Source organism: Telopea speciosissima, chromosome 3 (genome assembly GCF_018873765.1).
Source record: "Telopea speciosissima isolate NSW1024214 ecotype Mountain lineage chromosome 3, Tspe_v1, whole genome shotgun sequence".
In the NCBI taxonomy this organism is placed as follows: Eukaryota; Viridiplantae; Streptophyta; class Magnoliopsida; order Proteales; family Proteaceae; genus Telopea; species Telopea speciosissima.
The window spans coordinates 719,358-741,686 of NC_057918.1; the positions used below are offsets into that span (position 1 = coordinate 719,358).

Consider the following 22,329-nt stretch of genomic DNA (forward strand, 5'->3'; position numbering starts at 1 on the left):
TTAGTGGGCGAAGTTGTTTGGGTTTGAACGGCAAGTAAAGTTCATGAGAAGTCCGTCAAGTCCCTATATTTGGATATCAAATGATACTTTGAAAATCTTTCTAAATTGTCTTTGCTTTTGCTTTTCACGGTGGTTTGAGCTTTTCCAGGCCCTCTATCCATCGCAACCACATGACTCGGAGGAGAGAGCTCCAAGAATATAATTGAAACGGGGAGATCCGAAATTAAACATAATAAAACATAATTGAAAAATATAAAAAAAGGAAAGAGTAGTGATGAGTCATTACTGCATCCTGGAGTCGGGGTTGCATCGCTTGGTGTTGCTAGTGTTGCCCAAGTCGGCAGCACACTTGGCTGCCTTGTCAAGTGCATCTTTGACACCAGATAGCCAAAGGGAGCCTGCAGCAGAGAAACGGTCGTTGCTCATTATTGCCGACTTCATGTGTTCTGCCGTTTGCTCCACTGCAGAGATTGCCACTCTCGTTTGTTGTGTCAGTACCCTCCCTTTCTCCGACAGCTTATTGTATCTCTCCTCCAGTTCTTCCTTGGCCCTGCAAAATGCTTCATATCCTTCCAAAGCCAGAGCTTGCACTACATACTCTGCACCTGGAATGAGACCTTGCCTTTGATTGTTCTGAACCAATAGATTATGATATTCGTACATTCATTAGCCTACCAAAAACTGGGTTCATTAGCAATTTGTACATTTTAAACTCTCCCCCCACCCCCCAAAATAAAAAGTTTGTACATTAAGCGCAAGGGAGTCGTAATCTTAAATCAAAGTTACAGTTACAAACTATAGAATCCAAGGAGACGGTGGAGTCGTGATCAAAAAATTATCTTCTCCAGTTTTCTGTTCGGCCAGTTCCCCAGTGCCTGTAATAAGGAGAGTGAACCCCACCCAAGCGGGGTCGGGTGATTATTGCCCCCCCCCCCCCCTTATTACAGGCATGGGAACTGGGCAGGCAGGGAGGGTACAAAGATCCGTTGTGATCTTTCTTGCCTTGGAAAAAAACCTGCGCTTGCAACTAATGATCATACTTGTACCTATATGTAAATCATATAAAAGAAGTGGACCCCACACAGCCGCTATTTCTAATTAATATAAGAATCATCATCCTAAAATCCAAAGGCTGAGATCTTATGCTCAATCCTTGGAATATTTTACTTTTTCTTTGGGTTCATAGATACCATCCTAGGTTTCTAAATAACCCTTCAAGATTCCATTTTCTTGGCTGCCAGCAGGGTATGCCTCCTGCTACTCCTCTGGTAACAGCAAAATTTCGTTCAGTGCAGGCAGGCTAGGCCTTACAGTTACAGGGCAAACCTAGTATTTGGATTTTGGATCCTATGTGAGAGAAATGGGCGCCATGAGGCTCCGAAGTCTTGTGACCCTCGATCAGTTCTTCCTTGTCATCCTCGCAAACATGGGTTTTGGGATTGATATCTGACTGGTCGTATTTTCGAAGTCAAGTAGGGATTTAATTAAAGTGGCGAGGGGGGGGTGGGGGGGAAGAGAGATTTCACGTTTCTTCTTTCCGTTTTCTCCCAACTCACCCCTACCCTCTTAGCTAAAACTCAACAAGGGGGCTGTGTCACTTTTTCACTGCTTCAGATCCAAGGGAAGACTAAGGAGATCTAAAGCTCCAGTTTATGAATTCTTGAGAAGTGGTTCTTTGCGAAGACATTTGCATAGCCAATTGGTTGGAGTCTTGCCAGTAAACAACCCCCCCCCTCTCCACACACACAAAAAATGATTCTTTGCCAAACCAACGACTAAAGTAATCCGAACACTAGCTTATCTTCTTTTTCTTCTCTTTTTTTTGCATGAAGATTTCTTGCATTAGTTTGAGTTAGATTAGTGAAGATTCATTGGTTATTTCTCTCATCCAAAGAAACCCCTTTATTTGGATTTAGAAAAATATGTACAAATCTGAAGACATCTATTTCGTTTCTAACCTAAAATCTTCCGATCTAAAACAGACGTTGACGAGGTTACTTGGGTGACGGGTTCAAACTTCAAAGTGCTGGAGAGAGTCTGAGAGGTGTGCAAACCTCCTCCATTCCTTCATAATTATTTGGTTTTTGTTTTGTTTCTTTTTTTCTTTTTTTTTTTAACTAAAATTTTTCCTATTTCAAAGAAAATTTTCAGATTTTTGTAATTATTGTTTTAGCGGCCAAACCCACAGTTACTTCGATCATCAGCCAATACAATCGATAAGACCCGATTGTAAGGGCAACCTCCAAATCCTTGCTCAAAGACATTCATATCTTGCCGCGAGTCTAATTCACCAACCAATTAATGAGCCCAAGGATTGCATATACCAAGAGGTCACAACCTCACTTCATGAATAAATCAAGTCAAACTTAAGTTTTTGTGCGTGACTTGATTTATTTATGAAGTGAGATTCAGACATTCAGTTAATTCCAAAAACAGGACTGCTGATTCCATGATTCATTTGAAGTGAATCCAATCCCTCCTATAGTTTGACAGGGTTAAGCCCTGACCTCACAAAATCCTATTTGCTGTCGCTGATGCCATAATCAAAGTATCAGACCCAGCTATATGGGAGCAACTATTAAATTGAAAACACCCGTGGCCAATCATACAAAAAGCCTGTAAATTCAGGTCTAGGCCTTGGCCACACAAAGAAGAGAATACCTGGGATCCACCAATCGTTTCCTCTGAAATGGGAATATCCACCAAGTTCTGCAAACGGAATACACGAATAGGACGATCTACGACTGTGGCACCCTGCATACAGGAGAAATAAATGGTAGAAGAACAGCTTTAACCCAGTAGACTACATAAAGTCTAAAGTTGAAACAAATTCATAAAGATCTTTGAAAGGAAATACGTCTAAAACAAGAATTTCTATATTGAATCTGAAACATTCCAAACCACCCTCCCCCTCCGTCCCATGAAATACAGCATACACTTCCTTTGCAATAACTTTTGCACGACAAAGCTCTCACTAATAAACAACCATATTACACGCCTTTCTTTTGGGGGCCACTTGTGTTTACACGCATGCAATGTCCATAAATAGAAAACGAGACAATGCAGTATCATATCAATTGGCAATAAAACATGGATTACAAAGATATCAAAGTCATTGACTGCCAGCCTAGCCTGCCAGTTAGGACCATGGCCCCCATTGATTGTCAGGTCTTGGATCAAATCCCACCTTCACCCTCCTCTCTGTCTTAAACCAACCCCCCCCCCCCCTTTTTCTTCCCCCACCCATTGATTGTCAGGTCTTGGATCAAATCCCACCTTCACCCTCCTCTCTGTCTTAAACCAACCCCCCCCCCCTTTTTCTTCCCCCACCGCAAAATTGAGCATTTAAAAAGAAATCAAAGACACATTAATCATTCCTTGATATCATTCAGGATCTCCTACCACCAGCCCATGCATATCAAAGATTTTAAAAAATGTAGTGTGTGTGTGGCGGGCACGCAAGTGTATGTGTTTTTCATCATAACTATTCTGCACCCACTTTCCCCACCCCCTTTTGCAAACAAGCTCGCATGATGGGTGGCTGCAAATCAAGCCTGCAATTCAATCAATTGATATGTTGCTCTGACCATTAGTTAACATGCTCACTGCAACTAGCCATTAAAAAGAGAATAAGAATAATAAATTAAGAAAAAAGTGGACAACGGCTTTGGGCGTGATCACGACATTCTTTGAATGAAGTGAACTTTATCTTGTTCGAAAGGTATGTACTATCACTTACACTTAAGAGAAGAGCAGTTTGGAGGGCATAAGGCTGCCTGAATGTCACATAAGCCATCTGTGATTGGTCTTTGTTTCTGCCCAAAACCATACCATCTAAAAAATCAAATGGACTGCTAGAGAACATAGCAAGCAAATAAGGGTAGGGAAAATTAATAGCGAAAAAGGAAAAGCGAGGTAGGAAGAATGGAGGAAAGAGGATAGTTTACCTCACTAGCTGAACTTTGTCTATCATTCCACAGTAGGAGAAGAAAGTGTTAAGCTCACTGAGGGTCACCTTGGGAGACAGGTCAAGAACGTGCACAGTTTGATCTAATGTATCCATGCAGCAATTTAACAACTTTCTTCCGCTAAACCCTATCTTCACTTTCTGTATAGAAGAAGCAGAAGTAATGAGAATATAAGTAGCGTTGAGAATCCAAACCTGATAAGGTTTTAGGAGAATCAATTAAAGTTGGGAATAAAGGAGTTTGAGAAGTTATTCCTCCATATCCAAATTTAAAATTTTTTGGATATTACAACTGACATGTGCAGCAGGAAGATACCCAACATATACCTTCAGAATATAAAATAACACATACAAGTTGTGATGTCAGGGTTGTTACTACCATGTGACAACAGATGATCCAAGGTCTGGTAAAAATACCTTCAGAATAAAAAAATCTCATGGGAAGACTCCCAGAAATTTTCTTTTTGTGGAATGTGCTCTGCGCTCGATCAATGGAACCAGACTTAGGATTTTCACATTCGGGAAGAAAGACGATGAACGAATATCTTTTATATATATAGCTGGATGTACGGCTATAGCCAACTTCGGTTAACGCAGGAATTCAAATCCTCAATAGATGTGTAAGTCGGTTCAGTTATTTTCATCTGTACTTTTCCTTGCTCTTTTCTATTGATTTACTTCTTTTGTTATATTGATGAGGAAGGCTAACCCATGTTGGGAGAGATTTAGGAACCTCAGTCGCCTGGTAAGAGAGGCAGAGTGTGAAAGTAGAAAAAATGTCCAAAAAAGGGGTCGACAGGAAAATTTCTACCTTTGCTTGGCAAAACACTTCACTCAGAGCTGCAACAACTGTGAACTCATCAAGGTAGGGTTTCTTTGTTACTGGCTGCAAAGGACTGTTCTCCCCACGGGTCCAAGCATACCTTTTCCATCCACTCAAAAATTAATCCAGATTTTAGTTTTCCTCCCATAAACAAGCCAAAAGTGTTCCAAGAAGTGCAGCAGTTAGTTATCCACTGACCTGAAAATGTATTCGTTCCAATAGAAAATGAAGGAACAGTAGTCCCAAAAATAAACTCACTGGAAGCCAACTTGACTGTAAGTCTCTCCTGCACCAAGAGCCGAATGCTGAAATTACATCTAAATTGTTCTTTTTCACAGGTGAAAAAAAGAAAAGCAAAATCCTTGAAGCCCCTGGGGAAAAACTACAGTAAGGAAATAGAACAGTTTAGCAAATCCACAACCTGAAAGATGTATCTTGAAACAACAGGCTCCTCCATATCACCGGCCAATCAAGGAATCTGGAAGATGAGGCAATCAAAAAGTAAGCCTCTTCATGGATCTCTCAAACAAAATGGGACTGCCTAAGGATGGAGTGTATCCTTATTCAAGATCTACCAGGATCATTCTTGTAGACACGTTTAATGAGGATGCATGATGGTATAATCCTCTAGATGTCCTGAGATCTTCAAGTACAGCTAAAGCTTTAGCTCATTTACAGTTCCCATCTCTATTTAGCAGTGTCCTGAAAGTTTCAGCTATGACATTCATATACAGGAAGAATCGACATCCAGTTATGGGAGTATGTTTGCATTTGATAACTATTTGCCTATAGTTGGACCATGATATTAACAGAAGCACTGCAGTTACACAATGAGATGTAAACTGAATTACAAGTATTGCAAAGTATTTGCTTTGTCTTTTTTTAACATTAAACTCAACTGTACCCACCAACTCTTAAACTGATTAATATTTTCTTTTTTCATATGTTGTAAAAAGAAAAGTGGATTTTGTATCAAATGAGCAACAATGGAAGAAATTAACGGGAACCCAGAAATAAAAACTGCATAGAGTATGATATCATTGATTTGATCAATTACACCTTGAGACAACAAGAACAAGGAAGGGGGCAACAAGAAGAAAATCAAAGGAAAAAGAGAGGACAAAGAGAGAACCATTTTCTATACAATCATGATACAATGAAAGAAACTAAAAAAAAATTGTCTTCAATGAACTTTATGATTTATTGCTACCTCTACCCATGGTTTTGTGAGATTATGGAACTTGTCTCCAACATTGTCACACCTTCCTCATCCATTGCAATCCTATTCCAACCACCACTTTTCAAGGATAAAAGCTTAGTCCGTTCAATACCTGTTCCTCTAAATCCCGTCATCCTTGAAGACACCATGGGCATTACAAGAACCGAAGATGCACTGATGGAATCATCTCCTAGGCCTAATGAAGTACAAGCAGTCTGGACACCAGTTTTGAAATGTCAATAAACATCTTATACATTTATTTTTAAAGTGAAATTTCATGCCAGCTTGAAGTACCTTTGCCTTGGTTACTACTGATCTAGCTTTTGTCAAAATCGCTTGCCAAAATGAACCCATGTCTTTATGTTCTGCCTCCTCAGATGGCAATTTCAGCAGCCTGAGGTAGAAAAAAAAATATATGGGAACTTACAGAAAGATCATATAAAAAAATATGAATTTGAACAAAACAAAAATATATCCTATTACAAGGAGAAAAGCTGGAGACTTGAGATTCTAAATGTCTAAAATATTCATTACTTTTTTCTAAAAAAAATACTACAGTCCCTCATGTTAAGATATATATCTAGCAGGAAATCAAGCTTTCAATATATCTAGCAGGAAATCAACATTTCCTCATAAGATTTTTTTCTGGAAATAACTTATAACTTCACGTTTAGGTCAGGAAAAAATAATTACGTTTCTCTCTCTAACATCCCAATTTTCCTCCATCGGAAACCCAGAAAACAACATAACTTAATCTCTCAAAGAACTGCTAGAAATTTCAAGGCAACAATGAGATCAGTCATGTTTGCAAAAGATGACATATTGCACCTGTCCATATCAGTGGTAATGCTTGGAGATGTTGAAGAACCCAAAGAAGAAGAATCCTTGGCCTCGCCAACTGACCAGGAAAAGATCAAGGTCAGTTTACTATTTGTAAAATCTTACACTAGAGCCAGAACCTGGGAAGCTTAATGGAAATACCTTTTGACTCATCAGGTGCCAGCAAAGAAATGCCTATGAAGACAGACAGCATTCCCAGTATAAACATTGTTATCCTTAATGCATCAAAGACCTGTTTACAGATCGAGTGAAAAGCATGAGACTTAAGGTTAATCATGCAGCCTAACAAAGTAGAGGACTGATGTAAGCATTAGTGTAGGTTAACCTGATATTCCTGGAAGTACACAAATCCTGTACAAATAGAGAAGAAGGTCCAAGTTATTTGAAACGTAGGGACAATAAGGATCGCATCAAAGAGTGACAATCCTTCGTTCAACCTTGCCATCTGTTGACGTAGGAAAAAATTTTCAAATTTTAAGTGTGGAAGGCCAGCATTTTCAGTGGTATTTGTATCAATAAGAAGCATATCTGACACGCGCATATATCATTACCCAAAACCCAGCTGTACAAAGAAACAAAAACAGAATTGAGTATGTGAACCAGCTATGCAACTGATAACCATTGGACATTGTCAATCTGAGCAGGTTGGACCTGGAAAAGAAAATGAGAAAATATGCAATCTCAGAAACAAAAAAAAGTAACAAAATTACAAGGGCTATGCATCAGAGAAATGAAACTAAAGTAGCCTACTTACAGGGATTTTGCAAACAACACTGAGCATGATCCTACAGCACCAGAAACTACAGCATAGGAAAAGGGCAGTAGCATGTGCCAATAATGGCTAATGTCATGTCCAGAAATGGCAAGCAGAAGTCTTCCCCTCCTGCAATTTTTATCCATTAATCATTAGAAGAAGCATGTAGTGGTTACCAATGGTTTATTCAATCATTAGAAATGCCACAAAAACACAAGCAGAATGAGGAAACCAAACAGCTCTCCAAAAGTGGCAAACTGCGAAGCTGATTTAGAACACTTAGAAATTCTGGGGAAAAGAAGGGGGGGAAGGAACTCACCTGTAAATGGAATGATGCACAGCAACCACCAAGATCAAAATAAGGCAATAAAGAAGGAATATTACATTGCTGTACTTCTCTGCCAACTGCTCTGGAGTGTAAACTGCCATAATACAACAATATAAATAATGTGTAAAAGAGAGAGAGAGTGAGTAAAACAAATCCTTTGATCATTGAGGAAACCAACAACAGGCAATACAAAACACCATCCTGAGTTTAATGATTCCATGCAAGGGACATTTGTCAAACTTGCAGGAATTTAGGACAACAATATTGAGGAGATTGCCACACTAAAATTAGCCAGTTTAGTGATTATAACCAAAGAGTTTTATGAGCTTCTTATGATGGCAAGGCGAACAGGTTTTGGCAAATGGAATAAAGCATAAAGAATGGATCAGAAGGTCATGGCAGACCATATTTCTGCCTCGTGGCATTCTGTTCGTGCTCAAATTTTGTGGACTGGTTCTCCACATCATTTTATATCAGAGCTGATAAGTTCCAGATGAGTTTGAATTTTTCCATGTTTAGGCATTAAGTTCCAAAAACTGGCTAGTAAAAATTCAACTTTAGTAGTTCGGTTTGAACTTAAAAATACAAGGGAAAAATTCAATCCAATATTCTAATGTGGGCCATAAGGTTGAGATGGGATCATGGGATACAAAATTTGCCACACAGCTAGTATACAAGGTGCAAAAGCCATCTAACAGTGGTCCCCATGACCCTCCTGTAAGTGGCGGCGGAAGCGATGGGATTCTCATGTAATCACAAAATTTTATGAGCATGCAAGGATCTCAATAAACACATTAATGTACTAACCTCAAGGGGAGAGCAAGGTCACCTAGAACACTCAAATGGTGTGTTCCTCCAAAGGAATGCAACACTTGAAGAAGATCTCCCAAGCTTGCTTCACCTCCAATGGCCAATAGTGCTTGAGGAAGAAGAAGACTCTCTTTTTCTCTCTCTAAGCTCTCTCACAATTTTGTGCAAATTGTTCTAATGATTTTTTCTCTATCATCGTCATCAATCATCTTTGGTCTTAGGTCTCTTTATATATATAGAGACCTGATTGAGGAGGTAGCAAACCTACGGTCCAGATCTAACCAAGTGGTGTTGACCTTAAAAGGTAGCCCATAAGATTATCCTAAATTGCACATAAGGACAAAACTTATCCAAAATCGCAGTAAAGGACGATCCCACCAGGGCGTAACCTGAAAAACCCCTTGCGGTAGGTAATTTTATTACATTTTCTTCCCACACTACTAACACCTATAATGGGCCATTGCAACCATGGAATAAATGTCACCGCCACAATTCCGGCCCATTATAATTTATCACAAGAGTATGGAGGACTTTGATTAGCCATAAAACTCTTTGAAAACTCTTTTCCAAAATGCATTTAATTTAATATTAATAAAATAAAATACTCTTTGCAATTTACAAAATACCAAAGCCTCAGATTTGGCACAATCAAATCCGTTCACTCTCTTTTTGGTGTTCTCCCTTTACGGGCAGTGGAAACTTTATTGAGCATCACATCCATAACTATTTACATTGTGCACACCGAGCGGCTGATATTTAGTCAGTCCTTTTGGTAGACATCAACCATTAGCACACCACAAATGTACAGAACATAAATAAAAGGGAAAATATCATCCCCCTCCCCTGTAAGTTTGCCTAATATCATACACCCAAAAAAAAAAAGTTTGCCTAATATCAATCCAGTACCCAAGTTTTGAAAAATATCTAACCCCTCCCCTACTTTATAAAGATTATATCAACCGTACCCTAAGTATGTAACGGTGTTAAAAAAAACCTGTGTAAAGAAAAAATTACCCTTTTTAATATCTATTGAAAGCATATGTCTATCTTCCTTGCTTATGAAAAGACTATATTGCCCTTCTGTTTCTTAAAAAAAAAAAAAAAATTGCAACGGGACCTGCATAGGTTTTAAGCGCACCACTAAACACAACGGTTGAATCTCAACCGTTAAGATTTAACCGATCTATCATAACCGCTGATTTTCTAACCTGCAACCGGCTCTCCCACGTAGTCTTCTTCAGCTACCGACCTGCAACCCAAAACCCATCTTCGGAGCCAACCAATGAACCACCACCTGCAACCCCAAAGACAACCAAGAATCACCACCTGCAACCCAAAACCCATGTTGAAGCAATCCCCTGTAAATCTCTCTTCTCCTGTAAACCAATTCTCTGCAAACCCAGAGAGAATCGATATAAAAAAAAAACCCACTCCTGCAACTCAAAACCCATCTCTGCGTTTTCTACCTCTTCATCTAAAACCATTCAACCTGCAACCTGCAACCTGCAACCTGCTCATCCAACTCACTTTTTCATTTGATTTCTTATAATTTTCTGGGAAACATTGCGTTTCTAGTCAATTTCAATGGAGCTGAGGGAAGTTTCTAGGGTTTTGGATTCATTAATGAAGCATTGGGCTTGTGTTTTGGAGTCTTTGATCTCTTAAGTAACATTAGAAAGTCGAAAACTGGAGGAATTGACCAAGTTTCGAAGCCCTAGGGGCTAATCAGTCTCATCACAGCCCAACAGCGGCTCAGACGAGCTTCGGATTCTGGTTTTTCCCCACCGTTTCTTGGGGGTTATGTCTTCTCAGTTCTCAGGCGTTCTTTGATTTTTTTATGTTCTCGAATTTCGAATCTCGATTCTTTGATGAGAGGGGAAAAAACAACAAAGATGAGAAGACGACGGAAGGGAAAGAAGAAGTTCGGGTTAACCTTTTTTTTTTTTTTTTTAATTTCTCTCATTTTCTTCTTCGTCTTCCTCGCACGCCCAAACCCCCTGCAACGTCACCCTCTCCTTCTATTTGGCAAAGAACAGCCTTCCAGAACCCGTATATCAGAGAAAACCGAAGACAAAAATGGTACAAGTCCATCAAATTTAATTAACATTGAATGAAACCCGAAAAATTGAAGATCATCTACTGCTTGCCTCAGTTTGAAGTTCGAATTGATTCAGATAAAAAGAAGAAGAAATTGATGAAGGAAAAGGACTTAATTTGTGTAAAAAAAAAAAAAATTCTAATAGGACTTCATCTGAACGACCCTCCATTGATATCTGCTTGCAATGGGCATCTCTATGAGAGATCTCAGCAATCACTTGCGACCCTATCTCTCCCGAAAGCTCTGTTTTTCCCCCCCCCCCCTTTTTTTTTTTGTTGGAACAACGGAAGCGATGGAAGAAGAGTGACAATAATTGGAATCGCAGTGGAGGGAACAATCCTTGTAGATGAACCAGCAAAGCTCCAATGGGACGAACGGTTCTAAGAAATGATGTATTTGTGGCAGATCTTAATAAATGATAATTCTTTGATGAGAGGGGAAAAAACGACAAAGATGAGAAGAGGACGGAAGAGAAAAAAGAGCAGCGAAAGTTCAGGTTAGGGGTAAAATTGGAATTAAAATAACTTAAGGGTAATTTTGGTTTTTAGATAAATTAGATTTGTCCACGTCATCAGTTAATGGTCGTTTTTAACAGTTAGGGTACGGTTGATATAATCTTTATAAAGTAGGGGAGGGGGTAGATATTTTTCAAAACTTGGGTACTGGATTGATATTAGGCAAACTTAGAGGGGAGGGGGATGATATTTTCCCTAAATAAAATGGCAAGTGTCTCTCAAGTACAGAGAAAATAACTACCAGAGATTCTCGTTGCAACTACAACTTGACAGTGAATAATTCGGGAATCCCCGTGGATCATGTTCAACACGAAATGTGTCTATATCTACATTTTGGTCTAATCACTATTGTACGAATGTAAAATATAGCAACCATAGAACAGATTGCTCAAATCTATCCGTAGTCGTGAACAAAACGGTTTGAATTGGGCAGATGCAATATACAATTATGACAAGCACATAATTAAATAAAACTAAATTAATTAATTTAATCAAATTAAATTAGGTTTGATGGACACATAAACGTTACATCCAACACCTCCCCCCCCCCCCCACATAATGTTTTTCACAAAAGCAACGGACTATCATGAGAAGGGTTGTGAAGTGGAGCTTTCCCTTGTACTAATAACATGGGATTTTTATAGTATCAAATAAGTTAATGCTAAGATATATCTACTAGAAAGGAAAATAAATCAGCAACAATGATGTGATCTGTTTTCCATAACTAGGCATACCATGGGATTCAGACAGATTAGACATAAATGGGGAGTGTGAGTCAATTACCAGGTGACTGATGGTTGCCAAAAGCAACCAGAAAGACATTTCCAACAACAATAAAAGCTGTGGCAACCAGTACCCTGCAAAAAGCAACATTTGTGAGATTTGAATTTGAAAATAAACTGGAAACATCACAATTCAGAACGTAACAAGTTTAATTCCACTATTTTAACCTACTTCACAGTCACCATCTTGTTCAAAACAAAGTATGTGAATGCAATGTTTGATACGAATTGAATGGATCCGAGGGCTGCAAGAAGTGACTGTTGAAGACAAAATAAAATGATTAGAAATAAAATCCTCAAGGGGGAAAAAGGAGGGAGGGGGGGCGTGTCATGGCTGCTTGGTTTTGAAAATTTTCCCATATAACTGTCCCCAAATTGAATTATTACCATAAGCTGCCATATTTATGAATTTAAAGCATCTAAGATAATCCCAAGGAAGAAGTTCAAATTAGCCTCACCCAAGTTTTTAACAGTAATTTTAAATAACTAGCTTAAATTTTTTTTTTGGCAATTGAAAAAATATACATTTCTACTTGTAGAAAACCCTATCTGCATTAGCACCATTCATGAAGGTAATTCAGACTTTTCTTCTGGCTCTGTATATTGCAACATAGAATAGGCGGAAGGTAAAACCAAAAAAAATAAAAATAAATAAAATTACAATTTTGGATTTCTCTCATCAGAAGTTAAAAAGGGAATGTAAGTTTTACTGTGAGCTTATTATTTTACATCCAAAGACTGTAAAATATAGTTACTTTTGGGCATTTACATTGAAAATCCAGAGTCTCAATGAAGGTTAGCTTAATATATGAAATTCAAAAGGAAGGCATCTCTGAGTCATTTTTCAAATTTGAGGCACTATTTAAAGGAGGGGGGGGGGAAATACTTCGGAACCAAGCAGCTTTTGATAAGCTTTTCAAAAAGAATAGAAAAGAAGAAAATGAATAAAACAACTCTCTAAATTCAGTTATCTTGTGAAAATTTAGAAAGGCACACATTGATCGCCTGGGAAGGTTCAATGGATACAGTTATTTTGTAGCTCTATAATCAAAATAATGCAAATTCCACTTTGGATTTACTAATCTCAATTGCTAGAGCAGTATATCTGACAGACTGACACTGACCTGAGCAGCATAACCGAAGGAAATGAAGTTAAGACAATTCCCCAAAGCAAAAAATAGAAGACCTGTACAATAAAATTCTAGTACTTAAAACTAACTACAGTAGCTTGCAAAAAGATTCTTTTCTGATGATACAAGATCCTAAAAAATTAAGAACCTAATTTAGTGAAAATTACCAACTCTCCAAGTCTGGAAGTATATAATTGGCTTCGAGACAAGTTTGCTTGTGGCTCCATCACTATCTAGCATAGAGAGCCTTTCTCTCTGCAAAAAAATTCAGTTAGAGAAATAAGAATGTGCAACATGATTTGAAGCAAAAATAAAAAACGCAGGTGCACTAGATTTAATGCTTGTGATCACTCTAAAAAAGGTACTGTCCGCAGGTACTGAAATCATTAAAAGAACACCCAATAATTTATTGGGTACTGTACAAAGTATTTGAAATACGGGAAAAAAGTACCATTTGGGTTATATTTACAAAGGGGTTGCAAATGGATCAGCTGGTTCACCAATCATTGATGGTTCTAGAACCGCTAAACCTACTTTAAATGCCTTAAACTAATAAAGGAATATTGGCATGAAAAGACTAAGGTGGTGATAAAAATATTTCTCACCACATGCATGCATGTGTGAATTTATGACAAAAAAATCTATATGGCACTAAACAAAAGCTTACCATGAAATTTTGAGTTTTTGTTACCCAACAAGCCACGCCTCTACAATAACTACTAGATTGAGGAACACAAACAAATCAACTAAATGGAGAGCCCATTAATGATTAATCCTAGTGGAGACCATCCACATGGTCCAATTTCCAGTACCTTCCATCTGACCCTAGTATAACAGCATATCTAAAGGTTACACACATTTACTGCAAAAGTGATCTACATGCATGTTGGGAAGTGGTCAAACAATGGGAAGTACCTTTGCAGATGCTAAAACATAATAATATTAAGCATCATCAATAGGCAATCCAAAATATCTTATCTCCAAAAAAGAATTCAAAATTCTACAAGAAATCTAATATCTAGAAAATTACTGCTGAAATCAAATGAGTGAGTGTTTACCCAAAAAAAATTCAAATGAATTCATTATGCATTATGAAAGTTCAAACTGTTCAATGATTAAAGGCATGAGTAAATTGTTTCCAATGCAAATTAGAAAACACCTAAAATGGGAAAATTCCAAAGTGCCAAGTACTAAAAATTATCAATTGAATGTTTCTTGGCCAACTAGTTTCCTTACTGCCTTGCATCAAAATGGGGGATAACCCCGAGCGCCCTTTTCGCTAAAAAGGCATTCTTTTCTTCCCCCCCCCCCCCCCCTTAAAAGAAAGCGTTTTCAGAAATCAAGCCACATCAAGTCATAAAAAATCAATATTAAGCCACATCAAGTCATAAAAAATTAATATTAAGCACCATCAAGTCATCAAAAATCAACATTAAGTCACATTATGTAATAAAAAATCAATATTAAGCCACAAAGTCATCAAAAATCAACATAGAACTAGAAAACAGTAGAACTGAAGAAAAAAGCTATTGGAAGTACCTTATATCATCAAAAATCAACATTAGGCCACATCAAGTCATAAAAAATCAATATTAAGCAAAATCAAGTCATCAAAAATCAACATTAAGTCACATTAAGTAATCAAAAACCAATATTAAACAACATCAAGTCATAAAAAATCAACATTAAGTCACATTAAGTAATCAAAAATCAATATTAAGCCACATAAAGTCATAAAAAATCAACATAGAACTAAAAGACAACAGAACTGAAAGAAGCAAGCTATTGGAAGTTTGAAACAATCAAAACATATTGGTTTATACTATTCTTAAAAAATATGATCTTATCAATAAGTAATTAAACTGCTCTCGATTTAGAAAAATGTTTTTGTTCTCTAAGAAGTTTGATTGATCAAATGATTTTATTTTTACATGAGACTTTTTGTATTAGGCACCAAACCAGTTTTCCTACAAATCCAAGATTGTTTAAATCTGATTTATTTTGAAGGAGTTATGTTCTGGTCAAACCTTATTTGGTATGCGCAAATGCTGTCAAAATCACTCTGAATGATAATATTTTTTTTAAATATCAAAACAAATAAATATTTTACCACACGTTGGGTTTTTAGCAATGTTTTACCATATTAAGATTTATGGAATTTTTAGATTTGAGCAAAAACTCAACATTAGAAAATTGAAAATTTCACCTATTGCCAAAAATACAATTTTTGTTCTTGAACTTGGGGATTGACTTTTATCCTTTTAGAATTTGATTTTTTAAACTATTTTTATTGGATTCAAATAGGGGGTATTTGCTTATTTATGAATAATATCTTATAAATGATATTTGGCATATATAAGTGTCAAAACTTGGTCTGATACCAATTAAACCAATGCAAGGCACCCTACACTATAGCGGGAGTCGCCTAGGCCTCTAGAGATCCGCTTGTACGCCTTGGCAACTATGCTTACAACCTTATATAAAAGACTCAAAAATATATTCCTACACTAAAAAGGAAAGGCCTAACCCAATCCTTAACCTACTAGGTAACTTAAACTGACTAGGAATCTGAAATAGACTCAAAACAGAGGCCTAGTCTAGCCCCACTAACCACTTAAAAGAAAACTAATAAAATCACTTAAATTGAACCATTGGTTGAACCAGTTCAATTTATGAACAAAAACACCAAAATAAAACTAACTATGGAACTAAAACAACTAATCTTGTATGCAACCCTATTACCCATACTTTAGGTCCATAAAAGTGACCTATTACATAGAAAACTCATGGGATCAAAGGCCCAACATGTATATAACCCAACCCTAGACTTATTCCTAATAAAACAAGCCTATTTCGGTAATGAATCTGCATCAGATGGGGAATGAAATGAGAAATGAGGAATGGAAAATGACAAATGAAAAAGCCCTTCAGGCAATTCCAAAAAGGTTAGTCTCAAATGTTTCCCCGAGTCATGTCCACTCACAGTTGCAAACTGAACCTGGCTCTTGGAGGAACACTGAAGCTGGGTGTTGCCAAAGAGGTGTGATCCACAGTAGACATCTGTCTATGTGAAAGATCGTGAGAGTACCAAAACTCTATGGATTAGGTGAAAACTGTCAACTGGAGGAAAAATATGATAATGATGCAAGTAAAGTTACAAACCACAACACCACTGATGCAGGTGCACTACCTTGGACTGATCAAAACCCATTTGGGTATCCAAACGGAGATGAACCAGGTCCAATTTGGATCTTTAGTCAAGTAGGATATTTTAGGACTTTATTTATTTTATTTGATAGAAGATAGCTATGTAGGAAGTTCGTAGTTTCCTCAGGTGAGTTTAATTAGCTTTCTTAATTTCCTTAGTTCAGTTGATTTCAATTTCTTGTTTGGGGTTTTCTTTATATATTGGCTTGTAACCTATAATACAGACAGATTTGAGAATGAATTGAAGTTGAATTTGTGTGTGTGAGCTTGTGTGGCATGTGCAAGCTCCCCCCCCCCCCCCTCTTCTTCTTCTTCTTCTTATTCTTATGTGATTTCGTGTCTCCCCTGCAACTCTGAGTTTCATCTCAGATTTCCCCCTCTCCTCTAACCGGCCCACCATGATACAAACCTGAATGGGTAAGCAAGCCAAGATCGAATCTGGAAGAGAATAGGGGTAGGTGCTGGACAGCTTGGGTCAGATTTGATTAGTTCTGATCTTGTTGTGTTGGTGTTTGAATGATGAAGGTGGAAATGGTGTAAATGGTGAATGATGAAGATAGTAGGATAACTTTGGCAAGCTAGAGTCCCACTAGTTGCCTAGCCAAAGGAGTCCCACCCAGGCCCGCTGTAGGAATCTCACCTAAGCCCTCTTGAATCACACAAGAAAAAATTCAGATTGTTTGTTGTAAAACTTCATTGGGTGCCTTTGAGAGCAGCCCATGGTTTGCATTATATAGAGGGGCGGGGGGGGGGGGGGAGGCTTTAAAAGCCTTGAGTACATCAAGTAGCATTAAAGTAGACTCTTAGAATTCCAAAGCCCCTTTGGGGAATGCTTTGGAATTCCCCATGCATAAATAACAAATCCTAGACATAGAAATCTGCCCCAAGACATAGAAAACTGTTCCCAAGAAAGTCAAAGTGAAATGACCAAAGCTAAATTAAAACTCAACACTAGACTCTTTGACTACTAGTTAGAAGACTGAAAAGACTAATTAATACTACCTAGGAAAATAAACCCACTACATTAATCAACCCAGGAATGAAAATAAGCTACTATTAAGCCTAATCCCGTATGCCTCCCTTGTACCCACATTTTAGGCTCATTAAAGTTGCCCATTACAAAGAAAACACACGGAATCAAAGGCTAAATGCATACATAACCCCACCCAAGGCTTATTTCCAATAAAATAAGTCTATTATGTGACTTATCGGCATCACTCCACCAATTTGGTATCAAAGCTAAAGAGCATCCATTTCCTCTCCATCAATCTCTCTCTTCCCTCTGATAACCTTCTTCTCACCTATTATTTTTTCTTCTTTTTCACTACTGTGTTACCATTCTACCATAACGAACAGTAAACGCCACTTGCGCTATCACCCTCCCACCCCATCCCCTTTGATTTCCACATTAACCCCCTCCCTCCCGACCATTGCAACAACACCCCATCTTTCTTTTCCCCTGCTGTGACATACCCCCTTCTAGAATACCGCCAAGTGGAGAAAAAAAGAAGCAAGAGAAGAATTTCATACTATAAATCATATTCCAAATATGAGTTAGTGCCTAGAGTTTCAGATCTAGACTCGTTTTGCCTGAGTTACAAACCAGCCACCATCACTGGTTGCGCTTGTGCCGCCATCTTCGATTCCACCAACAAAAAAAAAGAGTGAAAGAGAAGTAGAACAACATCATACATTGATCTTCAAAGTCGCAGCCTCTCGTTACCGAAGTTGAAGTTCCGCTGCTGGTCTCCTATTGCCAGAGTAGAAGACGACTCCAACACGTCTTCCACCCCTTCACACAATAAGGCCTAATTTGGTATGATTTCTATTTCAAATTCATGGGGTGATTTCTATTTCGGAAATTGTTTGGTTTGATTTTTGCACCTTATTTCAGTGAAATAGAAATTCTGAAATAGGTGAGGAGATGTTTCAATTTTGAAATTGAAATTGATTTCACTCTTGCTCTTTACTAAGCATATGGTTAATTTGATGGGCAAAGTAATAATTTCATGTTTAAAATAAAACACCACCCCCTTCTTTTTCTCCTTATGATATCACCATCACCATGCCCCCCCCCACCACCATGCCTCCATTGCCACCGCCACTGGCCCATTGCCACCACCGTCACCGCCATCGCCACCCCCATCACCCCGCTAGCACCACTAACCAATCAGATCATTATTGAGTCTGAGGATTATGCATTCATTGAATTCTCTGTTTCTAAGTATTATAGTTGTCAAGGCGTTGCCTAAATGACTACCTTGGCATCTAGGCACCTTGACAACTAGTGTCGCCCTAGTCCCCTAGGCATGCATTTCGATCGCCTAGGTCACCTTTTTGGTGTCACCTTGCGTCCATGCCCCCTCCAACACCTTGGATCACCTAGACACCATGACAACTATGCTCAGTATTATAATGGTGCTAATTGTGAAGTGTTCGAATCTTCTCAGCGCATTATTAAATTGGGTCGAGAGTGGTTGGAAGAATGAAAATGTGTTGTTCGTGATAGAAATTTGTGCACCCTACAACCTTTTCACATGCACTATGCATTCGTTCTTCAAGGATTGGTTGACAAAAAAGTGATATTGACAGTGCAGCAACAAGACGAGCCGAATGGATCTATAGAAGAGGAAGACAGTTCGAATGAGGGACAGCCAATAACGGTCAAGGAAGATGAGACAGTTATTATGGGTGAAGATACAACACACAGTCAGACTCTACTGCAGCGCCAATTGTTCACAATGAGTTCGTTCTTCCCTACGATTTTCCAGCCATGGAAGCAACCCCAAAGCTTCATATTTTGGATTTTCTTCAAGTTGCAGACAATGAGCAAATAACCCTCATGCGTGTGCTTTTATTTCTACCGTTCTACAAACTCGTAGTCGGGTTATTCTCAACATTGGGGGAATTGATGCAGGTGCACTACCTTGGAGGCTTGGACCAATCCAAACCCATTTGGGAGTCCAAACAAGATGAACCAGGTCCAATTTGGATCTTTAGTCTAGTAGGATATTTTAGGACTTTATTTATTTTAATTAATAGAAGATAGCTACGTAGGAAGTTAGTTTCTTGCATTGAGTTTAATTAGTTTTCTTAGTTGTGTTAATTTTTATTTCTTGTTTGAGAATAAATTTAAGTTGAATTTGTGTGTGTGAGCCTGTGTGGCATATGCGAGCTTCCCCCCCCCCCCCTCTTTTTCTTATGCAATTCCCTCTCTCCCATGCAACTCTGATTTTCATCTCAGATTTCCCCCTCTCCTCTAACCACCCTCCACCATGGCTTTAACTGATAATTGTGATGTATATTGTTTCAGTGTACTGGCATTAGAAACAATTATGGGAAAGCATCCAGGAGAGCTTATATCATATTTAACATCACTAGTTGGGCAAAAGATGCTATTAAGGGACATGTTAAACCCACACCTCACCTTTTCATCAGATCAAAAAATTGCAAAGGATGTGGTTTCTATTGTGAAAATAGCACTTGCATGTTTATGTACACTCCCACAATCTTGCCCAACTATGCATCAAGTATCAAAAGAACTATTTGTTCTCCGACCATCATGTATGGAGCATTTTCATACAATTATTGTAGGTGACTTGAATGATATTGAAGTACAATAATTGTGAAGTAAGCTACAAAGGGCATGAGAACAAGTAAATTCTTGATGGAGAAAGACTGACAAAAACATGGTTTAGATAAAATGAATGTACCTGGTCATGACCCAGCTTGAGAAGATTTGTCCCAAAATTTATAGCTATGCTACCAAAGATGTTGATAAAGGCCCCAATAACCCACTCCCCCATGGAATGCAGATATTAAAGAGAACCTATGTGCAGCTGAAAACGGATCCAGTCTCAGTAAATTTGATGGTCATCGTCGTCGAGGGAACAACTAATCAGCATAGCAGATTCCAATTAAGCTGGGATCAAGGCCCTTGATTTTGGACTACTGCTCACTGCTCAAATGAGTCAGAATCATAAGTGAGTTATAAAAATCTCAAAGAGAGGGGAGAGTCCATTCCATTAGTAGGACCGTATACCGACTAAATGAAGTAAAAGATTAAGGTCTAAGTTGTCTATCACCATTATCAATGACCAAAAAAATATATATATAACAATAGATAAGAGACCTCCTCAGTCCTTAATAGTGTAAAGTGATTCGTAATCCAACACACTACAGACCTTTCGATGAAGGACTTCACATAAATAACCTAAAGTTTCTTATTCAGAAATATAATGCCAAAGGAGACGAATTAGTTGGTCACTTGGCTATCAAAGATGGCTTTATAGAAATACAGATTTTTCAAGAACAACGATATTATTGACGGATCTACTAAATTCTCAGCTTATCTAATGTTACCGGCACTACAGATCGGATTGAGAAAAAAAGATTCAGCAATGGAAGAGTAGAAAAGAGCAGAACAGTAGCTCGTACTGAAAAAAACAAAAAGATAACACAAAAAAAGGGGGGGCTAGCCAATGGATCATACCAGGATTGGAGAATAGCAGCCGATTCATCAGCTGTGAACAAAATAGAACCCTCTATCGATGGATTGGGAGAAACGAGGATAACGGGAAATGACTATGAAGGAACGAAGGAGCGGTTCTTCGTTAAAGAAACGGAAGTGAGAGAAGTTCAACTGATAAATCTCTCCGAGGAAGAAATATCAGAGCCTAAAGAACTGGAAGATCGAAGAGACCAGAACCAGACTAATGAACGATGGAAGACAACAAAACGTCTTTGGTCCGACTGCAGAGAGATAGAGAGAGAGAAGCCTTAGATTGACGCCTTTGAACTTTGAAGTTTTAAGATGGTCAATCGTTTAAACGTGTGGGAGAGAGACGAACATCTACCGACCGCTTCTCCCGCCGTACTTACCGTCAGGGTCTATGAGAAAATTACCATAACTCTCCTTTGCGTTCCATATAATTACTCAAACCCCTGTGATTCAAAATTCTTTCCTAATTACCTATTAAGGCTATGTTTGGTTGTCAATAAATGAAATGAAAAGAAAAAAATAAAAAATAAAAATCATGATGACACAATGATTGATCTATGTGCCAATCTCTTTCTTTAAATTCAAATTTTTTGAATTTTTTCTTTTCTTTTCTATCTATTTCTTGAGAATTTTGAAATTGAGGAGAGAGATAGACTCATAGATCAATCTTTGTGTCATCATGTGTGTTGTCTTCTTTTTTTTTCCTTCCAAACATAGCATAACATAAGAAAAATAAAAAACACCCCCTTATATTTTAAAAGGGAAAAAGAAAGTCACCAGGTTTTGTGACACCAGTACCAAACACAAAAGGGGTGAAATGATCACCCCACTCTCGTGAAATGAAAGGATCCCACCCTATGGAATGCCTTCTCGTGCGCTTTCATTGTTCCCTGCACTAGTCCAAGGACCACGCAGCCTAGCAACGATTCTCCTCCCATTTTTCAATTTATAGATATGTTTGAAAGCTAAGGTAAAAAAAAAAAGAAATTTGAAATTTTTAAAAAAAATAAAAAACAAAAGAAGAAAGATAGGCACAATAGCTCATCACTGGTGTCATCGTGAATTTTGTCCTATTATATTTTCTTGGCTTCCAAACGTAGCATTACCTCTCTAAATCCACGAAGTCTATCAAAATGTCTCCCCTCTTCCCGACTCTCAACCCTCGCCACACCCTCACCTCGTCCCCCTCTGTATTCTCTCCTCGTCTGCAACCCCTCTCAATGCACCCACCCCTACAACTCTCCACCCTAGCCCCATGCAACACCCAATGATGGTGGTGTTTGTCGTACTCTTTTTTTTATAATGAAAAAATAATTAAAACTAGATGACAGTTCTTACATGAGTACGTATAATAT

At 38.1% G+C, this 22,329-nt stretch overlaps 2 protein-coding genes across 6 annotated transcripts; both read right to left on the bottom strand.

Moving 5' to 3' along the window:
- Window positions 1-259: 259 nt before the first annotated feature.
- LOC122653591 (binding partner of ACD11 1-like) lies at window positions 260-5,004 on the bottom strand. Of its 4 annotated transcripts, XM_043847481.1 has the most exons (5): window positions 4,989-5,004; window positions 3,948-4,108; window positions 3,740-3,809; window positions 2,662-2,754; window positions 260-633 (listed from the first exon to the last, which is right to left on the bottom strand). In XM_043847481.1, the coding sequence occupies exons 2-5, from the start codon at window positions 4,061-4,063 to the stop codon at window positions 283-285; spliced, it is 630 nt and encodes a 209-aa protein (XP_043703416.1). In that variant the 5' UTR covers window positions 4,064-4,108; window positions 4,989-5,004; the 3' UTR covers window positions 260-282. The 4 variants fall into 4 exon arrangements, with proteins under 4 accessions (XP_043703416.1, XP_043703415.1, XP_043703418.1 ...); XM_043847480.1 differs by lacking the exon at window positions 4,989-5,004 and having other exon boundaries at window positions 3,740-3,815; window positions 3,948-4,284; XM_043847483.1 differs by lacking the exon at window positions 4,989-5,004 and having other exon boundaries at window positions 3,740-3,834; window positions 3,948-4,284.
- Window positions 5,005-5,783: 779 nt separating this feature from the next.
- On the bottom strand, window positions 5,784-21,242 carry LOC122653589 (probable magnesium transporter NIPA8). Of its 2 annotated transcripts, XM_043847477.1 has the most exons (14): window positions 20,966-21,242; window positions 20,187-20,431; window positions 13,434-13,521; window positions 13,261-13,322; window positions 12,309-12,394; window positions 12,138-12,211; window positions 7,923-8,025; window positions 7,604-7,732; window positions 7,401-7,500; window positions 7,175-7,294; window positions 6,991-7,081; window positions 6,838-6,907; window positions 6,304-6,403; window positions 5,784-6,224 (listed from the first exon to the last, which is right to left on the bottom strand). In XM_043847477.1, exons 2-14 carry the CDS (start codon window positions 20,277-20,279, stop codon window positions 6,003-6,005), a joined length of 1,338 nt encoding a protein of 445 aa, XP_043703412.1. In that variant the 5' UTR covers window positions 20,280-20,431; window positions 20,966-21,242; the 3' UTR covers window positions 5,784-6,002. The 2 variants fall into 2 exon arrangements, with proteins under 2 accessions (XP_043703412.1, XP_043703411.1); XM_043847476.1 differs by lacking the exon at window positions 20,966-21,242 and having other exon boundaries at window positions 20,187-20,625.
- Window positions 21,243-22,329: the final 1,087 nt, after the last annotated feature.

Coding starts and splice junctions, on each gene's coding strand:
- LOC122653591 (XM_043847480.1), bottom strand. CDS start 4,063: ATGGATACATTAGATCAAACTGTGCACGTTCTTGACCTGTCTCCCAAG. Junction 2,755..3,739: donor AAACTGCTCTTCTCTTAAGT/GTAAGTGATAGT, acceptor TCCTGTATGCAG/GGTGCCACAGTCGTAGATCG. Junction 634..2,661: donor AAACGATTGGTGGATCCCAG/GTATTCTCTTCT, acceptor CTATTGGTTCAG/AACAATCAAAGGCAAGGTCT.
- LOC122653589 (XM_043847477.1), bottom strand. CDS start 20,279: ATGGGGGAGTGGGTTATTGGGGCCTTTATCAACATCTTTGGTAGCATA. Junction 13,522..20,186: donor TCAAGCTGGGTCATGACCAG/GTACATTCATTT, acceptor ATTTTTTTGCAG/AGAGAAAGGCTCTCTATGCT. Junction 6,404..6,837: donor ATTACCACTGATATGGACAG/GTGCAATATGTC, acceptor TTTCTACCTCAG/GCTGCTGAAATTGCCATCTG.